The 26659-nt window shown below is 43.5% G+C and overlaps 1 protein-coding gene across 1 annotated transcript in view; it reads left to right on the forward strand.

Annotated features, from left to right (window-relative positions):
- ADGB (androglobin) overlaps nt 1–26659 on the forward strand; it is a 443164-nt gene that overhangs the window by 102567 nt on the left and 313938 nt on the right. Inside the window, exon 8 of the mRNA XM_073672692.1 lies at nt 8629–8819. Coding sequence (XP_073528793.1) covers nt 8629–8819 — 191 coding nt within the window. The remainder of the gene's footprint in view (nt 1–8628; nt 8820–26659) is intronic.

Genomic DNA, 26659 nt, shown 5'->3' on the forward strand with positions numbered 1-26659 from the left:
GTAATTAAATCAAATTACCATCCGAGATCCTTATCCTCTTCCTCTGATTCCGGATTTATTTAACCAGATTGTGGGAGCTAAAGTGTTTTCCAAGTTGGATTTAATGGGAGCCTATAATCTGGTTAGAATCAGAGAGGGGGATGAATGGAAAACGGATTTCAACACCTCTGAGGGGCATTTCGAGAGTCTGGTTATGCCTTTTAGTTTCACCAATGCACCTGCGGTTTTCCAGCATTTCGAAAATTATATTTTCCACCATTTAGTGGGCAGGTTTGTGGTGGTTTATTTGGATGACATTTTGATTTACTCACCTGATTTAGAGACACATCAGGGTCATGTTAAACAGGTACTACAGATTTTAAGAGATAACAAACTTTATTCCAAACTGGAGAAATGTGTGTTTGCTGTCCATGAGGTGCAATTATTGGGGTATCTGTTGTCACTGTCGGGTTTTTGGATGAATTCGGAAAAGATCCGTGCTATACTTAATTGGGATCATCCTGAGAACTTGAAGGCATTGCAGTACTTTCTGGGGGTTTACTAATTTTTACCGGAAATGTATCCAAAATTATTCAGTAATAGTGAAACCCCTTACTGACATGACAGAAAAGCGGTCGGATTTTTCTAATTGGTCGAATGCCTCCCAGCAGGCTTTTTCCTCTTTAAAGAGATGTTTTGCCATAGCACCTATACTCAGTCAACCTGATGTTTCTCAACCTTTCGTGGTTGAAGTTGATACGTCGGAGGTGGGGGTTGGGGCTGTGTTGTCTCAGGGTCCGTCCCCTGGTAAATGGTGTCCATGCCCTTTCTTTTCCAAAAAGCTGTCTTTGGCAGAGAGAAATTATGACGTGGGTAATAGGGAGCCTTTGGCGATTAAATTGGCTTTTGAGCTTTTGAGGAATGGCAACATTGGTTGGAGGGGGCAGTCCATCCTGTTACTGTTATCATGGACCATAAGAACCTGTCATATCTCCAGTCTGTTAAGCGTCTCAACCCTAGGCAGGCTAGATGGTCTTTGGTTTTTACTTGGTTCATTTGTCACTTTCCGTCCAGGGGTTAAAAACATCAAGGCTGATGCGTTGTCCCGGAGTTTCACTGGTGGTAGTGACCATTAGAACCCTGTCCCTATCTTGCAGAAGGGAGTGGTCATTTTGGCCTTGTACGCTGACCTGGAAGGGAAGGTGTTGGAGGCTCAAGGGGACCCCCCTGTCTCCTGTCCTTCGGGGAGGTTGTTTATGCCATCTAATCGCCGCTGTAAAGTAATTAGGAGACATCACAACTCTGTTCTTGCTGGTCATCCAGGTAGTAAGTCAACTGTGGACCTCTTTTCCTGTGGTTTTTAGTGGCTAGGGTTGCATCAGGATGTGGTTAACCATGTGTCTGCTTGCAGTGTTTGTGCGCGTTTTAAAGTATCGCATACTTTTCCATCTGGTTCTCTTTTGCCGCTGCCTATTCCTAGTAGACCATGGACATACTTGTCCATGGATTTTATTACTGACCTACCGGTATCTGCAGGCAAGACGTGGCTTTGGTGGTTGTGTATAGGTTCAGTAATATGGTACATTTCATCCTATTACAGGCACTTCCGAATGCCAAGACTCTGGCTCAGGTATTCATTAATGAGATTGTGAAGCTTCACGGGGTTTCTTCCGATGTGGTGTCAGATCAGGGGACCCAGCTAGCTTCAAAATTCTGGAAAGCTTTTTGTACTCGACTGGGGATGCAGTTATCCTTTTCTTCTGCCTTCCATTCTCAGTCGAATGGACAGACTGAGCGCATAAATAAAAATTTGGAGACTTACCTCAGGTGTTTTGACTCCGAGAACCAGGAGGATTGGGCCGAGTTTTCTATAATCAATAATCACCAAGAGTCTACTGGCAGGTCACCGTTCTTTGGTGCATATGGTTTTCATCCGCAGTTTGGTACCTTTAGTGGTGGGGGGGCTTCGGGAGTTCCTGAGGAGTAGCGTTTTGCTTCATCACTCTCTTCTGTGTGGGCAGGGGATTCAGAATAATTTGAAACTCATGGGAGATGGATACAAACGTATGGCTGACAGGAAACGCTCACCAGGTTCGGACCTAAGTGTGAATGACTTTGTGTGGTTTTCTACCAAGAATATCAAGTTGAAGGTTCCTTCCTGGAAGCTGAGACCTAGGTTTATTGGTCTCTATAAAATAACCGCCATCATTAACCCGGCAATATTTTGTCTGGAATTACCTCAGGCTCTTTGGATACACAATGTGTTTCACAGGTCTCTGCTTAAGAAGTATGTGGTACCTCTTCGGTCCTCCCCATTGCTGCCGCCCCCCATCATGGTTGATGGCAATTTAGAGTTCCAAATATCAAAGATTGTGGATTCTCATCTTCAGTGTCATTCCCTTCAGTACTTGATGCACTGGAGGGGTTACAGTCCAGAGGAAAGGATGTGGGTTTCAGCATCGGAGGTAACTAGAATTACCTTGGAGTTCCTTCGTTGATTGTTGCCGTGCTTTTTCCGGTGTCATCTTGGAGCTAAGTGTATTCCCGTTTGTTTCCCCTGTGTGTACTTTAGTTTGTAGTGGGGCTGACTTAGTGCTCACTCCTCCCGCTCCCTACCTAGGTCCTAGCCTTTGGGTCAGCTAGGGCCAGGTTTCCTGCTTGGCAATAGGTGCAGAACCTATTTAGGGTATATAGGGGAGTCAGGGTTTGTCGTTAGATCTGTTTAGGCGTCTCCACGCTCCCTTTCCCTAGTTGTAGGGCTCCCTCACCTTTTCCCGTCGTTATTTGCTGGGTTCTCCCCATGCTTAGCATGACATCCAGGATACAAAGTGTACTTGATGCGTTTTTACTATATCATTATATTCTGATGAAGAAGTATAAAGACTTCCAAACGCGTTGATAATAAAACCGCATCAAATCTACATAACATGGACCATTCTTACGAATCTCCATCCGCAGCGCAGATGACCCATCTATTGTTTCTCTTCAGACATTTTGGTGGAGCCTTTTATTTACTGAGCGCAAGGGAACTTGGCATCGGCAATCCATTTGCTTAGATATGCTTATCTGTGTAGATGGGATTCCCATAAAGAGCAGATGTTAAAATACCGTTCTGTCACGAGTGTACCACACCCTTTTGGGATCTGTGGTGCACCTGGGATCAGAAGATCACAGAGACTAGCTGATCATAGATCCTGTTTGGAATCTACGTGCCCATTCACATGAGTGGTGCGGGTTTGTTTCTTTTGGCATGAACGGGGTTAAGTGTTCTTGGTTTAAGTCTGCTGAGTTTCTCTTTGACTTTGGTCTCAGCTGCTGCTTATTGGTAACACTCCCACTTCACTATTTAAGCTCATTTCTGTCTTCCTCCCATGCCAACAATAGTTTGTTCTTTCCTGAGCCTTGCTTATCTGGAGTAGCTTTTGTGTTCCTGGAGAAGTTGTTTGTGTTTAGTGATGAGTGAGTATGTTCGGTTAACCCTTTCGGTGAGTATACTCGGGCGAGTACCAAGTATCTTCAGCGTACTCAGTGATATGTTTGAATCACTCCCGTGTGCATGATTTGCTACTGTTTGACAGTTTTAATACATGTGAGGAATGCGAAAGAAACAAGCATTCCTCACATGTATTAAAGCTTTCAAACAGTTGCAAATCATGCACACGGGAATAATTCAAACATATCACCGAGTACACTGGAGATACTCGGTACTCGCCCTAGTATACTCGCTGAAAGGGTTAACCGACCATACTCGCTCATCACTATTTGTGTTCCTTTCATTCCTGTGGATTGCCATTTGTTTGTGTGTTCCCTTGTCTGTCGCTTTACCTTTGTTGTTTTATAGTAGAAGTAAGACATGTGTTTTGCTGCCCTGTACACTATCTAGGGCTAAGAGCCAGGGTCAGCCAGGACTTAGGCACGCGACGGCGCACGAGGGGAGGACCCATCTAGGGCGATAGGGAGCGCAAGTGTCAGCCTAAGGTGAATGTTGAGGGGTCACCATCTACTCCCTCTCCTTATGGTCAGGGCTCCCCTTTACCAGCTCCTTCACCCCCTCCCTTTGTATCTCCCTGACTGGCATCTCCCTGCCCTGGTGTGGCAAGTTCCGGTTGGACGTGTATGGTCAACGTCCTTTGAGACAGCTAGAGATAATTGAAGCCCATGAATTGGGTTTATTGTATCGATGGAATAAACAGCTAACAGACTTTCTAAAGTCTGACTTTAATGGCAAATCTAAATGTTGAAAACAGATACTGTATGTTAGCTGGCAAAAATATCAGCAAGCTTTAAGGTATGTTCACACTTAGTGTTTTTGCAGTGATTTTTCTGCACCAAAATCCAAGTGGTGGCAGGAAAAACACTGCGTAAAATACATGCATTTTTGTCACGTTATTACATGTGTTTTTGCACACATTTTTGCAGCGTATTTACTTATGTTTTTCACCCATTCATTTTAATGGGTGAAAGGTGCAGCAAAAATGTTGAAATAATTGACATGCTGTGTCTTGGCAAAAATGCAGTAGGGCTCAAAATACATGCTGAAAAAATATACAGCATGTGCATAAGATCATAGAATCTTTGAGTTGAAAGGGGCCTCTGGGGTCATCGCGTCCAACTCCCTGCTCAATGCAGGATTCAGTAAACCATATCAGACAGATATCTGTCCAGCCTCTGTTTGAAGACTTCTATTGAAGGAGAACTCACCACCTTTCGTAGAAGAAGGATCCACTTGTTGATCATCCTCACTGTCAAAAAGTTTTTTCTAATATTAAATCTGTATCTTCTGCCATTCAGTTTCATCCCATTGATTCCAGTCTTTCTTTGTGTAAATGAGGATAAAGATGATCCCTCTACACAGTGTGACAACCCTTGAGATATTTGTATACAGCTATTAAGTCTCCTCTCAGACTTCTCTTTTGAAAGCTAAACATTCCCAAATCCTCTAATCGTTCCTCATAGGACATTGTTTGCAGACTGGTCACCATTCTGGTCGCTCTTCTCCAGTTTTTCGATGTCTTTTTTAAAATGTGGTGCCCATAACTGGACACAGTATTCCAGATGAGGTCTGACCAAAGAGGAGTAGAGGGGAATAATTACATCATGTGATCTAGACTGAATGCTTCTGTTAATGTAACTCAGAATTGTGTTTGCCTTTTTTGCAGCTGCGTCACGCTGTTGACTCATGTTCAGTCTGTAATCTATTAGCATACCCCAATCTTTTTCTCATGTTCTGTTGCTTAGCCCTATTCCTCCCATTCTGTATATGTTATATGTTTTTTTCATTTTTCTTGTCCAGATGTAGGACTTTGCATTTCTCCCTGTTAAAAAAAAATTCTGTTAGTTGTTACTCACAGTTCCAGTTTGTTTAGATCCTTTTGAATCTTCTCTCTCTCTTCTCTAGTATTAGTTATCCCTCCTAGCTTTGTGTCATCAGCAAACGTAATCAATTTACCCTCAATTCTTTCATCTAAATCATTGATAAAGATGTTGAACAATACAGGACTCAGGACAGAGCCTTGTGGTGCACCACTTGAGACATTCTTCCAACTGCATGGGAAACCATTTATGACCACTCTTTGGGTCCGATCACTAAGCCAGTTATGAATCCACCTAAGAGTTGCCTTGTCCATTTCATAGTTGGTCATTTTTTCAATAAGGATGGTATGAGATACTTTGTCAAATGCTTTGCTGAAGTCAAGATATATCTACTGCGTTTCCCTGATCCACCCAGTCAGTGATAATGTCATAGAAGGAAATTAAGTTAGTCTCACATGACTTATTAGTTACAAACCCATGCTGGCTCTTGTTAATTGCTGTATTCTTATCCAAGTACTTACATACATGCCATTTAATAATTTGTTCAAAGATCTTTCCTGATATAGATGTAAGGCTCACAGGCCTGTAGTTCCCTGGGTCCACCTTCTTCCCCTTTTTGAAGATAGGGACAACATTCGCTCTTCTCCAGTCTTCTGGGACTTCTCCTGTTCTCCAAGAATTTTCAAAGGTTATGGAGTGGTTCACTAATTTCCTCTGCTATCTTCTTCATTACCCTAGGATGCAGATTCATCTGGACCTGGAGACTTGAATTAATTTATGTTAGCTAAGTATTCCCTCACTATCTCTCTATTTATAGATAGTGTGGATTCTTCTATTTCTTCAATAGTACAGTGAAGATCAGTTGATGTTACATTTATTTTCTGAGAGAAAACAGATGCAAAATAGGAATTTAAAAGTTCAGTCTTCTCAGCATCATTTTTTACCACTTTACCATTTTCATCCTGTAAAAATCCTATAGCATCTTTGACTTTTCTTTTACTTTTGACATACCCCCAAAATCCTTTCTTTTTGCTTTTGACATCTCTTGCAAGCCTTCATTGATTATCAGCTTTAGCTAATCTGATACGTTCCCTACAGGTTCTGCAGACAGCATTATATTCTTCTTTAGATATGCCTCCTTCTTTCGATTTGATAAACATTTCTTTCTTCCTTTTTAGCATGTGTTTAAATTCTGTGTTCATCCATCCTGGTTTCCTTAAATGCTTCCTATTCTTCCCTCTTTTAGGGATTGTTAACGATTGTACTTTGAGAATCTAATTTTTCAAAATTTACCTTCCTTCCTGGACTTTTCTGTCCTTAAGAACATCCAGCCATTGAATCCCTCTTATCATCTTTCTGAGTCCCTTAAAATTTGCCTTTCTGAAATCCAACCTTGAAGTCTGACTCTTCACATGTCTTCCTCCTCTAGTTATCCAAAATTCTATGATAGCATGATCGCTGCCTCCTAAATTCCCTGCTACCCTTACCTCCTCAACCATTTCCTCCCTGTTTATGAGGATTAGATCCAAGGTAGCAGATCCCCTTGTTCCCTCTTCTACCTTTTGGAAGATAAAGTTGTCAGCAACAGAGGATAAGAATTTGCTGGATCCGTTACTTTTGCCTGAGAGAGATTCCCAACAAATATCTGGATAGTTGAAATCTCCCATGATGACTACGTTGTATTTTGTCAACTTGGCCGTCTGATGCATAAAGAGTTCATCCATATCTTTAACTTGCCCAGGTGGTCTATAATAAACGCCTACAATGAGATTTCAGAAATCTCATTGATTATGCTGGTACTATAAAACGCTGCATATTTTACACACCAAATACGCTGAGTAAAATACTCAGCAAAAGCATTGCAAAAACACCATGCGTGGAACATACATCTGTTTTTCGAATACATTGTACAATAAGTACCCTGTGTAACAATAAAGAATATTTTTATCTGTTAACGATAATGTAATTATTAAGAAGTACATGACAGAACTTTTTAACTAATTAAAAAAAGAGGGTTTCTAAGATATTTAAATAACTGGATCCCCTTGGAACATTCCGAAAATTAGTATTTTGTGAAGCGTTTGTATAATTTGCAGAAATAAATCATAAATCAATTCCCATATGTAATATACACTTTAGTGATGCAAAGCTTAAATGTTAATGCGAGCAGAGCATTAAATTTCCTTTTAATGGGAATGTAATATCTATATTTTTTTTACTAATTAAAACCAGAGTGTTATAATAGTGTAGCAACTCACGCGGGAAAATAGGTAACACACTAAAAACTGCAACTGACCCTGCCGGTTCCTGTACAGACTAGAGATCCTGACCCCACAGTCTCTAGTGGTTTCTACGTGAGCTGAGATAGCCCTAACCGCAGACTAGACAACTCGGGACTATGCTGCCTGAATGGCCGTCAAGCGCAACACGTTCCTCCTAACGAACGGGAGGGCAGAGCAGAGTGCAAATTACCTACAGAAGGAAAACTGCTGAAAAAGAAAGAGATCCCAGAGTGAGTAAACAAACCACAAAATACAAAATAAAAGATTAAGTATATACTGTTAGAAAATATGCTGCCTACTTCCTAAAAAGAAACAGAAGATAGTTGCAGGGTAAAGAACATAAACAGCAAAGAGATAAATCCTAGCTGGTCTTTCACTGAGTGGCTTAAACTACAGTAGAATGGCTGGACAACAAAATTAGACTATCACCAGCTGGAAATACCAGCAGGAAGAAAGTATATAAAGCCACACCCGAAAGGTGATAGGGCAGACAAATGAGTAAATGAAAACACCTGTTACCTTAAAAAGACTAAAGCAAGGACAACAGAACCTAAACACCCAGAGAAAAGGTGTATCTGCTGTGGCTTGGCAGACAGAGAAGTCGACCACAAATTATAGGGCCTGGTGTCAACAGCATTTAGCAATATACTTTACAGCAGCCACATGGATCATATAGTGAAGTTGTTCATTGACTTCTATAACTAAGTTTTGTAAGCATACTCTGTGATCTATGCAGAGGTAATTGTGCAGAGAGGGGGAGGAGGTGAGCTGTGACGGTCACCCATTGTGAATAATGGACGTTATCTATACATAGGTATTATCTTTCATTGCAATCCTGTCTGTGATGATAATGTGATGACAACTAGAAAGTGATCTCTACAGAATATAGAGTTTCAACCTAATATGAAGCTCTGTGGCCAAAGTGAAAACTGGAAGATTTTACTATTTTGTTTAAATATAGATAGTGGTTTGGAATAATATCAGAGAAACTCAATTTAAATTGGTTATTTCTGATGTCACGTTCCTCCTTACTGTAATTATTCTCATATTTCAGAAATTACTGTCTCGAAGACGTGTGGGAGCTCTTAAAAAGAATAGTTCCTGAATTCAAGTTATCTAGTGATGAAGTACAAGAACCCAAACCCAATGGAGCAGAAGACAAATCCAGAGACAACAAACTAGCAGACGTTAAACCAGAAATCCTTGTGCCCTTCATAATTAAGCCCTCTGAAAAGAGCGGCAAAGGTAATTTTACTTTCAGTGTTTATGCAAGAAATCAAATCTTTCTGAAATGTTGCAGCCTGTTTCTCTGTAATTTAATTGAAGAGGATGATAGAACACATTTCATGCACTTAGGTTTTCATGCTAATTAAGACTGTTGGTTAAAATCCTCTTTAGGCTAATGAAAGCCTTGACATGGCAGGATTGATATTTTAAATGAGACACTCCGGGCAGGTGTCAAGAACATTGCTTTTATACACTAAAGTAGGCACAATTAAAAGTGCTGGAAGCTGCAGCCATTTGTTCCTAAAATAGGAAGAAGACTGTTTTGTCTTTGCCTTTGAATAATATGTCTCTCAACCTTTTTTTTTTCAACACATGATAATTAAAGGGGCGCTCCAGTTGTATGCTATTGGATGAATATACCTTTAGCTTTGTAATGATGTAATTTACTGTATCTAAAGATGCAAATACTAAGGTCAGGAGCGTACCGTCCATATCGGCCGCAGCACTTCGACACCGGGCCCCCTTCTCCGGCTAGGTTGTCAACCTTCCGTAAAAACCCATTCTTTTTCTCTGCCATCTATAACATTCAGCAGAAAAAAGCACTGTCCGTGAATTTTTTAAAATTTTGCTGAAGTTTGTACTGCACATGCGTGAAAAACGCTGACATGCGCAGTACAAATAGAAGAGCAACCATAGTGCACTGTGAACCCTGCAGAGAGCGGGATTCCTGGACACGACCCCCGGCTTCTCAGCATTCAGGCACAGACAGGATGACGAGCCTGGTAAGCATGGCTGATGTTCTCAGCCAATCCTCCCTCTTGCCTCTTTACTACCTCTGACTGCTGCTCTGAACAGCCTCATGTTTGCATGCTATATCATTGCTTTGTTTGTTACATATGGAAGTATCTACTCTTAGCTTGCACCTGTTCACACCTGTTTTCTGTTTGAAGGTGACGGTCAGTCTTTGATATGTATATTGTGTATATATATATACACTGTGTGCAGAATTATTAGGCAAATGAGTATTTTGATCACATGATACTTTTTATACCTGTTATCCTACTCCAAGCTGCATAGGCTTGAGAGCGAAATATCAATTAAGTAAATCTGGTGATGTGCATCTCTGTAATGAGGAGGGGTGTTGACTAATGACATCAACACCCTATATAAGGTGTGCCTAATTATTAGGCAACTTCCTTTCCTTTGGCAAAATGGGTCAGAAGAGAGATTTGACGGGCTCTGAAAAGTCCAAAATAGTGAGATGTCTTGCAGAGGGATGCAGCAGTCTTGAAATTTCCAAACTTTTGAAGTGTGATCACCGCACGATCAAGCGTTTCATGGCAAATAGCCAACAGGTTCGCAAGAAGCGTGTTGGCCAAAAAAGGCGCAAAATAACTGCCCATGAATTGAGGAAAATCAAGCGTGAAGCTGTCAAGATGCCATTCGCCACCAGTTTTGCCATATTTCAGAGCTGCAACGTTACTGGAGTATCAAAAAGCACAAGGTGTACGATACTCAGGGACATGGCCAAGGTAAGGAAGGCTGAAAAACAACCACCTTTGAACAAGAAACATAAGATAAAACGTCAAGAATGGGCCAAGAAATATCTTAAGACTGATTTTTCAAAGGTTTTGTGGACTGATGTAATGAGAGTGACTCTTGATGGGCCAGATGGATGGGCCAGAGGCTGGATCAGTAAAGGGCAGAGAGCTCCACTCCGACTCAGACGCCAGCAAGGTGGAGGTGGGGTACTGGTATGAGCTGGTATCATCAAAGATGAACTTGTTGGACCTTTTCGGGTTGAGGATGGAGTGAAGCTCAACTCCCAGACCTACTGCCAGTTTCTGGTAGACAACTTCGTCAAGCAGTGGTACAGGAAGAAGTCGGTATCGTTCAAGAAAAACATGATTTTCATGCAGGACAATGCTCAATCACATGCATCCAACTACTCCACAGCGTGGCTGGCCAGTAAAGGTCTAAAAGAAGAAAAAATAATGACATGGCCCCCTTGTTCACCTGATCTGAACCCCATAGAGAACCTGTGGTCCATCATAAAATGTGATATCTACAGGGAGGGAAAACAGTACACCTCTCGGAACAGTGTCTGGGAGGCTGTGGTGGCTGCTGCACGCAATGTTGATCGAAAACAGATCAAGCAACTGACAGAATCTATGGATGGAAGGCTGTTGAGTCTCATCATAAAGAAAGGTGGCTATATTGATCACTAATTTTTTGGGGTTTTTGTTTTTGCATGTCAGAAATGTTTATTTCTAAATTTTGTGCACTGATATTGGTTTACCTAGTGAAAATAAACAAGTGAGATGGGATTATATTTGGTTTTTATTAAGTTGCCTAATAATTCTGCACAGTAATAGTTACCTGCACAAACAGATATCCTCCTAAGATAGCCAAATCTAAAAAAAAAACCACTACAACTTCCAAAAATATTAAGCTTGGATATTTATGAGTCTTTTGGGTTGATTGAGAACATAGTTGTTGATCAATAATAAAAATAATCCTCTAAAATACAACTTGCCTAATAGTTCTGCACACAGTGTATATATATATGTGTCTATATACAGTGGTGGCCAAAGTATTGGCACCCCTGCAATTCTGTCAGATAATACTCAGTTTCTTCCTGAAAATGATTGCAATCACAAATTCTTTGGTATTATTATCTTCATTTAATTTGTCTTCAATGAAAAAACACAAAAAGAATTGTCCTAATGCCAAATTGGATATAATTCCACACCAAACCTAAAAAAGGGGGTGGACAAAAGTATTGGCACCCTTTGAAAAATCATGTGATGCTTCTCTAATTCGTGTAATTAACAGCACCTGAAACTTACCTGTGGCTCCTAACAGGTGTTGGCAATAACTAAATCACACTTGCAGCCAGTTAACATGGATTAAAGTTGACTCAACCTCTGTCCTGTGTCCTTGTGTGTACCACATTGAGCATGGGAAAAAGAAAGAAGACCAAAGAACTGTCTGAGGACTTGAGAAACCAAATTGTGAGGAAGCATGAGCAATCTCAAGGCTACAAGTCCATCTCCAAAGACCTGAATGTTCCTGTGTCTTCCGTGCGCAGTGTCATCAAGAAGTTTAAAGCCCATGGCACTGTGGCTAACCTCCCTAGATGTGGACGGAAAAGAAAAATTGACGAGAGATTTCAACGCAAGATTGTGCGGATGGTGGATAAAGAACCTCGACTAACATCCAAACAAGTTCAAGCTGCCCTGCAGTCCGAGGGTACAACAGTGTCAACCCGTACTATCCGTCGGCGTCTGAATGAAAAGGGACTGTATGGTAGGATACCCAGGAAGACCCCACTTCTTACCCCGAGACATAAAAAAGCCAGGCTGGAGTTTGCCAAAACTTTCCTGAGAAAGCCTTAAACGTTTTGGAAGAATGTTCTCTGGTCAGATGAGACAAAAGTAGAGCTTTTTGGGAAAAAGCATCAACATAGAGTGTACAGAAAAAAAAAGAGGCATTCAAAGAAAAGAACACGGTCCCTACAGTCAAACATGGCGGAGGTTCCCTGATGTTTTGGGGTTGCTTTGCTGCCTCTGGCACTGGACTGCTTGACCGTGTGCATGGCATTATGAAGTCTGAAGACTACCAACAAATTTTGCAGCATAATGTAGGGCCCACTGTGAGAAAGCTGGGTCTCCCTCAGAGGTCATGGGTCTTCCAGCGGGACAATTACCCAAAACACACTTCCAAAAGCACTATAAAATGGTTTGAGAGAAAGCACTGTAGACTTCTAAGGTGGCCAGCAATGAGTCCAGACCTGAATCCCATAGAACACCTGTGGAGAGATCTCAAAATGGCAGTTTGGAGAAGGCACCCTTCAAATATCAGGGACCTGGAGCAGTTTGCCAAAGAAGAATGGTCTACAATTCCAGCAGAGCATTGTAAGAATCTCATTGATGGTTACCGGAAGCGGTTGTTCGCAGTTATTTTGGCTAAAGGTTGTGCAACCAACTATTATGCTGAAGGTGCCAATACTTTTGTCTGGCCCATTTTTGGAGTTTTGTGTGAAATGATCAATGATTTGATTTTTGCTTTATTCTCTTTTGTGTTTTTTCCTTGCAAGCAAATTAAATGAAGATAATAACACCAAAGAATTTGTGATTGCAATCATTTTCAGGAAGAAACTGAGTATTATCTGACAGAATTGCAGGGGTGCCAATACTTTTGGCCATCACTGTATATATACAGCAGGTGAAAAAGGCATTGAACAGGTCACCCATTGGAAGTGCATTGAGCTGTAGGTTGAATTGCTGCTAAAAGTGAAAAAAAAAAAACCTCTTTAAATCTTCTTCCTTAGCGAGTGTGAACGAGCTGAGTGTGACCAGAGCGAAAGTGCAAACAGAAGTAAGTGTGTGACTTGTTTTTCAGTGACTTTGGATTCAGGGAGTTTGGAAGGGAGGAATTTGTACTGAATTGCTATCTGTATTTTATTAATTCTTTACATTTCTTTTTACCTCACATTCTATCTAGTGCAATCCCCATTAGGAAATGAGCTCCATTATTGACAATGTTATCCAGTGTACATCTTGCCACATGTATGCAATCCTTGAACAGCCGATCGTGGGTGCATACTGCTGTGTGAGATGTGTGCACATTGTGCGTTTGGAAGCCCAGGTATTGGATCTAAATGAGCAGCTGGCAACACTGAGATTCATTGACAATATGGAAAGGAGTCTGCTGCTCACTGAGCAGCTGCTCACTGGGGTAGATGTGGGGGTGGATGGTAGTAGGGAGCTGCAAGACACTGAGGCAGCTAGCTGGGTGACAGTTAGAAGGGGGGGTAGAGGGAAGAGTGCCAGGGATGCTAATCCTGATCTGGCACACCCCAATAAGTTTGCAAAGTTTGCAGATGAGGGGGGTGTCGGTACAGGGGTAGCACTGCTACAGCAAGGCATGTCCTCTGAAAGCCGGAGGAGTGTCAGCTCCAGTAAGGGGGGAAATAGGAGAGCAGGCCAGGCAGGTGCTTTTAGTGGGGGACTCAATTATGAGGGGAACAGATAGGCCAATCTTTCACAAAGACAGGGATCGTCGAAGAGTGTGCTGCCTACCTGTCGCTCGAGTCCGGCACATCGCTGATCAGGTTGACAGATTACTGGGAGGGGCTGGTGAAGACCCAGCGGTCATGGTGCAAATTGGCACAAATGACAAAGTTAGAGGTAGGTGGAAGGTCCTTGAAGATGTTTTCAGGGAATTAGGCTGCAAGCTTAAAGCAAGGACCTCCAAGGTGGTATTCTCTGAAATACTACCTGTACCATGTGCCACGCCAGAGAGGCAACGGGAGATTGGGGAGATAAATAAGTGGCTCAGGAACTGGTGTAGGAAGGAGGGATTTGGGTTCCTGGAGAACTGGGCCGACTTCTCAGTTGGCTACAGATTCTACGCTAGGGACGGGCTGCACATCAATGGGGAGGGTGCAGCTGTGCTGGGAGAGAAAATGGCTAGAAGCTTGGAGGAGTGTTTAAACTAGGGATTGGGGGGGAGGGTATTCATTTTATACGTGGGGAAAATAGTGCAGATAGTGACCTGGGCACAAATAAAGAAATTGGGGGTGGGGTTAGAACAGTCAATATAGTAAGAAGGAATAGAGGTACAGAGAGATACATAAAATGCATGTACACTAATGCCAGAAGCCTCACCAACAAAATGGAGGAATTAGAATTTATTTTGTTGGAAAATAATTATGACATGGTGGGGATATCTGAGACATGGCTGGACGAGAGCCATGACTGGGCAGTTAATTTACAGGGCTATAGTCTGTTCAGAAATAACCATACAAACAAGTGAAGGAGGGATGTGTGTTTATATGTAAAATCATCCTTAACCCCTTTAAAGCCCACAGGCTGTGCGGGCGCGATGGCCGCCGGGTGTCAGCTGATTGTCACAGCTGACACCCGGTACTATGTGCAGGGAGCAGTCCCGCACCGCTCCCGGCACATTAACCCCCGCAATGCTGCAATCGAAGTCGATCGCAGCATTGTCGTGGCTAAGGGGAGGTGATCGATATACTCACCTCCTCTTCCGGCCTCCAGCGCTGTCTGCCGCGGCTTCCCGGGTGTTGCCATGACGACCCGATGTCGTCATGACAACATCCGGGTCACCAGACAGCAGGAAGATTTTTTGGTCATGCTCAGTACAGCCGGCATATGCAGCCTGCGCTGACAGCCTGCATAGCACAGGGATGGTGCTCCATCCCTATGCTATGCAGGCGATCAGAATAAAAAAAGTGAAAGTCCCATAAAAAAACTGTCAGAAAGTGAAAAAAAAAATTTTTTAAAAATTGTAAAAATATAAAAAAAAATAATAATCCACCAAAAATAAAAATATAATGTACCCATCAATAAATATTATTATGAAAAAAAAAACAAAAACAAACAACAAAAGTACACATATTTGTTCCACTAGTTAACCCTTTCAGTGAACACGGTAAAAAAAAAAAAAAAACCGAAGCAAAAAACAATGCTTTATCATCATACCGCCAAACATAAAATGGAATAATACGCGATCAAAAAGACGAATATAAATAAAAATGGTACCGCTGAAAACGTCATCTTGTCCCGCAAAAAACAAGTCGCCATACAGCTCCATCATCCGAAAAATCAAAAAGTTATAGCTCTCAGAATAAAGCGATGCAAAAAAATAATTTTTTCTATAAAATAGCTTTTATTGTGTAAAAGTGCCAAAACATAGAAAAACAATATAAATTTGGTACCGCTGTAAACGTACTGAATAGAATAAAAAAATTAAAATAAAAACAATTCCTGAATTGTTGGTTTTTGTTTACTCTGCCTCCCAAAAGCTGGAATAGAAAGAGATCAAAAAATGTCACGTGCCTGAAAATGGCACCAATAAAAACGTCAACTCATCCCACAAAAAACAATCTGTCACATGACTCTGTCGGCCAAAATATGAAAAAATTATAGCTCTCAAAATATGGCGTTGCAAAAACTAGATTTTACAAAATATGTGTCTTTTAGTGTGTGACAGCTGTCAATCTTAAAAACCCGATATGATTCTGGTATCTCTGTAGTCGCACTGACCCGAAGAATAAGGTCGTCTAATCACTTATACCGCACTAGGAACGGAGTAAAAAATAAACGCTAGGGCTGTGGTTGGGGTTAGGGTTGTGCTAATGTTAGGGTTGGGGTTAGGGTTGGGGTTAGTATTGTTTTTTTTTTCAAAAGTAAAAAAAAAAAAAAAAAAAGATGACAATATGGCAACTAGTGTTGAACGCAAGTGCTCGCTACTTGAGTTTGCATTGGGTGCTCGGGTATGCATTGAGTATCGCGGGTGCTCGAGTCTTCACCCCATATGCTTCGCGGCCAAAAAAACCTTGCTTGGATTGCCTGCCATGCACGAGCGATCCCCGCATGTTTTTTTTTGGGGTGTCTAATAGTGTTGAGCGAACATGCTCGACAATGCTCGGTACTCGCCTGAGCATCACGCTACTCGGGATGTTCGGCGAGCACCGAGCATTTCCGGGTTACTCGGGTGGGAGCTCGGGTCTCCGCCCTGCAGGTTTGGCGCTCTTTACAGAGCCAATGAACATGCAGGGATTGCCAGCCAGTCACTGTAATGTTGCAGCCATGTTGGTTGTGGGCATTACATTGATTGGCTGGCCGCACAGCGTCACCTCGAGTATTTAAAACCGGGCGCCGCCATCTTGGACACAGACGGCTGGGATCAGACAGTGTAGGGACAGCGCTGCTGATTTAGGGAGAGATATATACTGCGAAATAGTTAGTGTAGGGTCTGTAAAGGCTGCCAGATCGAACAAACAGTCCTTCTCAGGACTAATATCCATCCCAGATATCAGGCAGGCAGGCAGGCTGTATAGGAGACGCAGTGGTTATACCAGCAAACTCTGCATTACAGTCCTGTGTGCTCCTGTTGCTGAAATTGCTGGACTTTGTTCCAGGTCTCGGGGGCCTGGAAAAATCCTTTTTTTTTCATCTAAATCCTTTTTTTTATCCTCCTTCACACTGTACAAGTACTCATCTTATTAACCTTTTGGTCCGTCCCCCCCCCCCCCAAAAAAAAGTGTGTCTGTGACAGTTCAGACACAAATAAAATTTTTTAAAAGAGTCTGGTGTAGGCCAGAGAAATAGAAGTGTGGTTTTGCAGTTCCACGGTTCAAACCTCTGTATTATCCACTTTTGGGCCATTTTTACCTAAAAAAAACAGTTTGAGTGTGTCACTCACTGTTCAGCTGCAAATATATCTGTTGAAAATAGTCTGGTGTAGGCCCGAGAAATAGAACTGTGGTTTTGCAGTTCCACGGTAAAAAATCTCTATTATCCAGCTTTTGGTATTTTTTCCGTAAAGAAAACCAGTAATAGTGTCTCCTGATTGTTCAGACACAAATATATCTGTTTAAAAGAGGCTGGTATACACCAGTAAATTATAACTTTGGTTTTGCCGTTCCACGGTGAAAAATCTCTATTATCCTTTTTTTTGCCATTTTTTGCAGTAAAGAAAAGCAGTAATAGTGTCTCCTGATTGTTCAGACACAAATATATCTGTTGAAAATAGTCTGGTTTAGGCCCAAGAAATAGAACTGTGGTTTTGCAGTTCCACGGGTCAAATCTCTATTATCCAGCTTTTGGTATTTTTTCCGTAAAGAAAAACATTACTAGTGTCTCCTGATTGTTCAGACACAAATGTATCTGTTGAAAATAGTCTGGTGAAGGGCAGAGAAATAGAAGTGTAGTTTTGCAGTTCCACTGTTCATACCTCTGTATTATCCACTTTTGGGCCATTTTTACCTAAAAAAAACCAGTTTGAGTGTGTCGCTCACTGTTCAGCCGCAAATATATCTATTTAAAAAAGTCTGGTATACACCAGTAAATTATAACTGTGGTTTTGCCGTTCCACGGTGAAAAATCTCTATTCTCCTGCTTTTGGCATTTTTTGCCGTAAAGAAAAACAGTAATAGCGTCTCCTGATTGTTCAGACACAAATATATCTGTTGAAAATAGTCTGGTGTAGGCCCGAGAAATAGAACTGTGGTTTTGCAGTTCCACGGGTAAAATCTCTGTATTATCCTGCTTTTGGCATTTTTTCCGTAAAGAAAAACAGTAATAGTGTCTCCTGATTGTTCAGACACAAATATATCTGTTGAAAATAGTCTGGTGTTGGCCAGAGAAATAGAAGTGTGGTTTTGCAGTTCCACGGTTCAAACCTCTGTATTATCCACTTTTGGGCCATTTTTACCTAAAAAAAAACAGTTTGAGTGTGTCGCTCACTGTTCAGCCGCAAATATATCTATTTAAAATTGTCTGGTATACTCCAGTAAACTATTACTGTGGTTTTGCCATTCCACGGTAAAAAATCTCTATTATTCAGCTTTTGTTATTTTTTCCATAAAGAAAAACAGTAATAGTTTCTCCCTGATTGTTCAGATTGTTTAAAAGAGTCGGGTGTAGGCCAGAGAAATAGAACTGTGGTTTTCCTCTTCCACGGTTCTAATCTACTTTTTATTACCCTTTTTCCATTGATAGTGCGAGTGTAAGCTATTTTACTTCCTTTACAATGGGCAAGGCGCGTGGCAAGAGATGTGGAACTGGACGTTCTGGTGATGGTGTGCAGAGGACGGGGCCGTGGCCAAGGTGAAAATGTGCCACAACCAACAGCCACATCTTCTCGCTCCCACTTCTTGACCGAATTACTAGGGAAGCACAGAACAACACCAGTATTGCGAACTGATCAGTGTGAACAGGTTATTAATTGTATAGCAGATAATACTTCCAGTTACCTGGGCACCACCACCTCCGGTCTGTCTTCCACACGGTCAGATCTTAGTAGCCGTGAGTCTCGACCACATACTCCTCCTCACCCTGATGCTCCTTCCTCCCACCATGCCGAGTGTCGTCAGACAGCAACTGATCCCACACTTGGACACTCTGAAGAGCTGTTCACTGGTCCATTTCCCTATTTGGGCCGCTTGCCTGCTCCGCTTGAAATGGTGGAAGAGGAGATCCCATGTAGCGATGCCCAAATATTTGAACAGCCACGGCCACAGGAAGTCGACGCTGGCAATTTGTCACAAGAGGTGGACGATGACGAGACACAATTGCCCGGAAGTGAGGAGGAGGATCGTGGTGCGCAAGTGGAAGAGGAGGAGGTGATGGATGATCTTGTAACTGACCCAACGTGGCAGGAGGACATGCAGAGCGAGGCCAGCAGCACACAGGGTGAGGGAGGCAGAGTACCCCAACAGGCAGGAAGAAGCAGTGTGTTGGCCGCACACAGAAGGCAGGCAACAGTTCCCCGTAACACCAACACGAGAGGCGTTGCCAGTACAACCTGTAGGTCTTCCAGAGTCTGGAATTTTTTTAAAGACTCTGCTGATAACCCCAAAAAGGCCATTTGTACCTCCTGCCATGCCAGCATCAGCAGGGGTGACAAAACTACCAGCCTGACCACCACCAGCATGATTAGGCACATGGCAGCAAAGCACCCGACTTTGTGGGGTGAACCCCAGGGTCCACGACCAGTGTCAGCGGGTGTCACCACTGCTTCTTCCGCTGTTGTGCGTGCAATAGAACCCCCTGTTGTGTGTGCAAGGCAATCCCCTGTCCATACTGCATGCAAAGATGCCCCCTCCTCTCAGTCTTCACTTGTTATGGCAGTTTCTCAAGAAACAGCATCCACGTCCCACCGCAGCGTTCAATTGTCCATATCCCAGACCTTTGAACGAAAGCGGAAATTCGCAGCCAACGCCCCACAGGCCACAGTCCTAAATTCGCACATTTCACGACTGCTTGCATTGGAAATGCTGTCTTTTAGGCTGGTGGAGACGGAATCCTTCCGTAACCTTATGGCGGTGGCCGTCCCTCGGTACTCGGTCCCCAGCCGACACTATTTTGCCCTGTGTGCCATCTCCGCACTACACAAGCACGTGTCCCAAAACATCTTCCGTGCCCTCAACAACGCAGTTACTGGGAGAGTCCACCTGACAACGGACACGTGGACAAGTGCTTGTGGCCAGGGATGGTACATCTCCCTGACGGCACACTGGGTAAACATAGTGGAAGCCGGGACCCAGTTGGACCTTGGGACTGAACACATCCTCCCCACACTGAGGATTGCGCGCCCTATGTCAGTCAGAGTTGCCCCCACAGTGTACAGCTCCTGCGCATCATCCTCCTCCTCCTCCTCCTCATGTTCAGCCTCCATCTCAGATATCACCACATCAGTTACAAACTGGAAGCACTGCAGTACTGCCTCCGCCAAGCGGCAACAGGCTGTGCTGAAACTCATAAGCTTAGGTGAGAAACCTCACACTACTTGTGAGTTGTGGACAGCTCTGAAAGAGCAGGCAGATCTGTGGCTGAGACCGCTGAACCTACATCCAGGCATGGTCATGTGTGACAATGGCCGTAACCTGGTGGCGGCTCTGAGGCGAGGCGAGATCACACACGTACCATGCCTGGCTCATGTGCTTAACCTCGTGGTTCAGCGGTTTCTTAAATCGTACCCCGAGTTGCCAGATCTGCTCGTGAAAGTACACCGCCTGTCAGCTCATTTTCGCAAGTCGGCTACAGCTTCCGCCGCCCTTGCTGTGTTGCAGCACCGTTTGCAGCTTCCCTCACACCGACTGGTGTGTGATGTCCCCACATATTGGAACTCTACCCTCCCTGTGAGCAGAAGAGAGCAGTTGTGGAGTTGCAGCTGCAACAATGCCGTCGATATTCAGGTCAGACTCCACACATAAGACCTCAGGAGTGGACCTGGATGTCTGACATATGTACCATCTTGACAAACTTTGAGGAGTCCACCAAGATGGTGAGTGGCGATGACGCCATCATTAGCATCAGCATTCCACTTGTCTGTCTTTTGCAACGCTCTCTGCAGAGAATTAAAGAGGAGGCATTGCAGCCATTGTATGATGAGATGGATCAAGAAACCGTAGCGGTCGATTATACACAGCCCAGCCTCATCTCATCCCAATGTGCATTGGGGGACAATGAGGGAGAGGAGGAGGAAGAACGTACAGCGTCATGCGCTGTAAACGGTAGTACCTGTACAACTGTCATATTGTCGGTTCAGCATGGGTGGCCTGAGGACAGGGGGGAGGAGGAAGAGGAGGAGGAAAGCATGGTCAGTCGTCATCTTGGTGAGGACACGGAAGTCTTGCCCGTTACCAGTCTGGCACGCATGGCTGACTTTATGTTACGCTGCCTTAACCGTAACCCTCGCGTTGTCAAAATGTTGGGTGACAGTCATTACTGGTTGGTGACACTTTTAGACCCCCGCTACAAGGAGAACTTTCACTCTCTTATTCCTGAGGTGGAGAGGTCTACAAAAATGGGGCAGTACCAGAAGGCTCTTGCTGCAGAACTGTTAAAAAAATTCCCATCTGAACACGCTAGCGGCAGAGGTCACAGTTCGTTGCCCAACCAAAGCGTACATGCGAGAGAGACGCAACTCCAATCCAGCAGAGGCAGGGGAACAATGTCAACGTTCTGGGACAGTTTTCTCAGACCCTCCCTTCGGACAGACCCTGAGGCACCGGGTACTCTCACAAGGAGTGGAAAGTTTCAAAAGATGGTGAGGGAGTACCTTGCCGACCGTACCAGCGTCCTCCGTGATTCCTCTGTGCCTTTTAATTATTAGGTATCCAAGCTGGACACTTGGAATTAACTCGCTCTTTACTCCTTGGAGGTCCTGGCCTGCCCTTCCGCTAGCATGTTATCGGAGCGTGTTTTTAGTGCCGCTGGGGGAATTATAACTGATAAGCGCACTCGCCTGTCAACTGACAATGCTGACAAGCTGACCCTTATCAAAATGAACAAGGGCTGGATTGGGCCAGACTTCTAATCACCACCAAATGACAGCAGAGTAACATAAAGTCAAATCCACTGTGTTATTTCGGGAGGTGTATTCACATGCACCGCTTCACACCCACACATGGGTATACGCTTCCTCATTTCGGCTGTTTTATGTTCTTCTCCTTATCCTCAGCCTCCACTACCACTATACCACCAGGGTGACCGTGGTCCGTGTTGCCATTATTGACAGTTCCTCCGTCCTTATTTTTGGCAGCTTTAGCTTGGAAGGCATAAGCAAAGACTGTGGGAGACCCACTCCCCAATAATGGGAATAATATTTTTAAGATGCTGTACTGTATGGCTCTTGTAAGGGGCATTAAAACCGTCTTGTTAAGCTACTGCGACCTCCACGTCTCTTCCTAGGGGCATTAAAAGCGTCTTGTTAAGCTACTGGGACCTCCACCACTTTTCCAAGAGGCATTAAAACCGTCTTGTTAAGCTACTGTGACCTCCACCACTTTTACAAGGGGCATTCAAACCGTCTTGTTAAGCTACTGTGATCTCCACCACTTTTCCAAGGGGCATAAAAAACCGTCTTGTTAAGCTACTGCGACCTCCACGTCTCTTCCGATGGGCAGTAAAACCATCTTGTTAAGCTACTGGGACCTCCACGTCTCTTCCGAGGAGCATTAAAAGCATCTTGTTAAACCACTCTGAACTCCACAGCTCTTCCAAGGGGCATTGAAATGTTGTTTTTAATTAACTCTAACCTCCACGACTCTTCGAACGGGCATTGCATTTCCTCCTAATTTTTGACAGCTTTTGCTTGGAAGGCATAAGCAAAGACTATGGGAGACCCACTCCCCAATAATGGGAATAATGTTTGTAATATGCTGTACTGCATGGCTCTTGTAAGGGGCATTGCAAGTTCCTTCGTCCTAATTTTTGGAAGATTTTGCTTGGAAGGCATAAGCAAAGACTATGGGAGACCCACTCCCCAATAATGGGAATAATGTTTTTACGATGCTGTACTGTATGACTCTTGTAAGGGGCATTAAAACCATCTTGTTAAGCTACTGCGACCTCCACCACTTTTCCAAGGGACATTCAAACCGTCTTTTTAAGCTACTGTGACCTCCACCACTTTTCCATGGGGCATTAAAACCGACTTTTTAAGCTACTGCGACCTCCACGTCTCTTCCGAGGGGCATTAATACCGTCTTGTTAAGTTACTGTGACCTCCACCACTTTTCCAAGGGTCATTCAAACAGTCTTGTTAAGCTACTGTGACCTCCACCACTTTTCCATGGGGCATTAAAACCGTCTTGTTAAGCTACTGCGACCTCCCCGACTCTTCCAACGGTCATTGCATTTCCTCCTAATTTTAGTCAGCTTTTGCTTTTCAATGCATAGGCGAACACTAAGGGAGACCCACTTCCTAATAATGGGTAGAAGGTTTATAGTACGCTGTAATCCACGTCTGTTTCAAGGGGCATTGCAGTTCCTCATAATTTTTGGAAAGCCTTCCATTCACTTCTTAGGCCAACAGTGCATAGGAGACCCAGTTGCTATAAATGGAAAAAATGGTTTAGTTAAGGCCCTCTGACCTCCATGTCACTTCCAAGGGGCATTGGAGTGCCTCTAAATTTTTGGTAGGCATTGCACTCACTGTATGCCCTATAACTGTGTAGCCGAACTGCTCCTTTTGGTACAGAAACATATCGTACTAGACATGTGTGGTTGACTGGTCTGATACTGATGTGAATGGTCCCTGTTGCTCCTGCTCTTTCTCCTTTGCCACCACCTCATCCATCATTTATCACCTTAAGCTTTGTTTTAACGGGAGAACTGGGATAGTTGGAGGAAAACATCCAGCAATCCTCGGAGGAGGTAGGATATGCGCCAAAACACTGACCACCTCAGGCCTAGCCGCTACTACATACATGCGCTTGCATTCCAAGAAAACAAAGCAGATGCTAACTTCTATCATCATCATGCTCCTCACCTTTTCACTCTCAACTCCCCTGATGGAGACGCCAGGGCCCACTGGAGGAGTCTGGTTCTCTGGTGGGCTCGTCCAATGCTGCCCTAAAGCAGGCCAGGCTAAGAAAAGTGTGTGGGAAGGTGACAGGAGAAATAGGGGCGGCTGGGGACCGTGTATGGACACCCGGCCGCCCCCAGGCGGCTGGGGACCGTGTGTGGACACCCGGCCGTGGGGCGGTTGGGGACTGAGTATGGACACCTGGCCACCCCCTGGCGGCTGGGGACTGAGTGTGGACACCCGGCCGCCGGGCGGCTGGGGACTGAGTATGGATACCAGGCCGTCGAAGCAGCCATGAGGTAGTGGCCAGCTTCGGCCTACTCCAAACTAAAAGGCCCCATTTCAAGTGCAAGCTAGCAGTATGGCATTGTAGCCTGCGGGTGGGTGGTTGGTTTCATATTTGCGCTTGCATTGCAAGGAATGGGGGAGGTACAATTGAACACTGCCCTGGGACAAGGACTTGCATTGGGATAGTTGCAAGTCTGCATCTTCTGATGCGGCAAGGATCACTTCTGATGGGCACACTTTTAGGCAGTGATCTGGGAGTCAGAGATTCTTCCAGGGGTCTTCCCCATGCTGTTCCCATGTCTTTTCAGCACTGTATGCATGTGTCACACAGCACATGGCCAGATAAGATTGTAAAATGTTAAAATGACAATTCCCGGTGAATGCATTTGTCACGGTTGAAAGCAATACAAAAGTGCAAAAATGCATGAAAAATGCTACTTGTGAACATAGCCCAAGGTGTGGAGGAGTATTTTTGTTTTTGGTTATTTATTTTACCTTATACACAAGTATTTACCCTGGAAAGGAAATTCCTTAACATATTTCACAGGAAAACAGTTTCAGTTTCGTTTTTGAACGTTTTATTGTGAGCCCGTAAAAGTGGCTTAATACCTCTGACCACGTTGTTGACAGCAGTGACCTGGGGGTCAGAAATGCTTCCAGGGGCAATCCCCATGCTGCCCCCATGTCTTCTGAGCACTGTCACTATCGTTTTGGGCACTTTTTATGCTTTCTACAGACTGCCGTGGGTGCCGCCGCAAAATTGCTCGGGTCTCCCATAGACTAACATTGGGCTCGTTGCTCGGGTCGAGCACCCGAGTATCACGGCGAGCTCGGCCCGAGCTTCGAGCACCCGAGCATTTTAGTGCTCTCTCAACACTAGTGACTAATAACCGTGAAACATGCGGGCGGGGACTCGAGCATTTCACTTGAGCACCCATGATACATGGTGCATCCCTGAGTACCCGATGCAAACTCAAGTAGTGAGTACTTGCGCTCAAGACTAATGACAACTTATTCAATATGATGACCTAATATTATCAAATTCTGTGTCGTACCTCTGGTTCAAAATGTTAACTATGCCCCTTGATAAAATCCTTGAGGGGTGTAGTTTCCAAAATGGGGTCACTTGTGGGGGGTTTCCACTATTTAGGCACATCAGGGGCTCTCCAAACGCAACATGGTGTCCGCTCTCGATTACAGCCGATTTTGCGTTCAAAAAGTCACACAGTGCTCCTTCCCTTCTGTACTCTGCCGTGCGCCCAAACACTGTATTTTCCCCACATATGGGGTATTGGCGTACTCAGGAGAAATTGCACAAAAGTTTTTAGGGTCCATTTTCTCCTCGTACCCTTGTGAAAATAAAAAAATTGGGGCTAAAACATCATTTTTGTGGAAAAAGTTAGATTTTTTTATTTTCACGGCTCCATGTTATAAACTTCTGTAAAGGACTTGGGGGTTCAAGGTGCTCACCACACATCTAGATAAGTTCCTTGAGGGGCCTAGTTTCCAAAATGGTGTCACTTGTGTGGGGTTTCCACTGTTTAGGCACATCAGTGGCACATCCGCTAATCATTCAAGCAAATTTTACAATCAAAAAGTCAAATGGCGCTCCTTCCCTTCTTAACCCTGCTGCGCGCCCAAACAGTTGTTTTCCCCCACATATGGGGTATCTGCTAACTCAGGAGAAATTTCACAACAAACTGCATAGTGCAATTTCTTCTGTTACCCTTATGAAAATTCAAAAGTGGGGGCTGAAAAACATTTTTGTGGGAAAAATGTGAAAATTTTATTTTTACGGCTCAATGTTATAAACTTCTGTGAAGCACCTGGGGGTTCAAGGTGCTCACCACACATCTAGATAAGTTCCCTGAGGGGTCTAGTTTCCAAAATGGTGTCACTTGTGGGGGGTTTCCACTGTTTAGGCACATCAGGGGCTCCCCAAATGCAACATGGCATCTGCTTATTATTCAAGCAAATTTTACATTCAAAAAGTCAAATGGCGCTCCTTCCATTCCGAACCCTGCCGTGCGCCCAAACAGTGTTTTTCCCCACATATGGGGTATCTGCGTGCCCAGGGGAAATTTAACAACAAATTTTGGGGTCCATTTTTTCCTGTTACCTCTGCGAAAATAAAGAAAATTGGGTCTAAAGTAACATTTTTGTGAAAAAAGTTAAATGTTAATTTTTTTCTTCCACATTCCAAAAATTCTTGTGAAGCACTTGAAGGGTTAATAAAGTTATTGAATGTGGTTTTGAGCACCTTGAGGGGTGCAGTTTTTAGAATGGTGTCACTTTTGGGTATTTTCTGTCATAAAGACCCCTCAAAGTGACTTTAAATATGATGTGGTCCCTAAAAAAATGGTTTTGTAAATTTTGTTGGAAAAATGAGAAATCGCTGGTCAACTTTTAACCCTCATAGCTCCCCAATAAAAGAAAATTTTCGTTCCAAAATTGTGCTTATGTAAAGTAGACATGTGGAAAATGTTATTTATTAATTACTTTGTGTGACATATGTCTCTGATTTAAGGGCATTAAAATTCAAATTTTGAAAATTGCAAAATTTTCAAAATTATCGCCAAATTTCCTTTTTTTTCACAAATAAACGCAAGTGATATTGAAGAAATTTTACCACAATCATGAAGTACAATATGTCATGTAAAAACAGTCTCAGAATCAGGGAGATCCGTTGAAGCGTTCCAGAGTAATTATCTCATAAATTGACA

The sequence above is a fragment of the Phyllobates terribilis genome, unplaced genomic scaffold (assembly GCF_046119375.1).
Source record: "Phyllobates terribilis strain yellow unplaced genomic scaffold, ASM4611937v1 Scaffold_3__8_contigs__length_932513732, whole genome shotgun sequence".
Classification (NCBI taxonomy): domain Eukaryota; kingdom Metazoa; phylum Chordata; class Amphibia; order Anura; family Dendrobatidae; genus Phyllobates; species Phyllobates terribilis.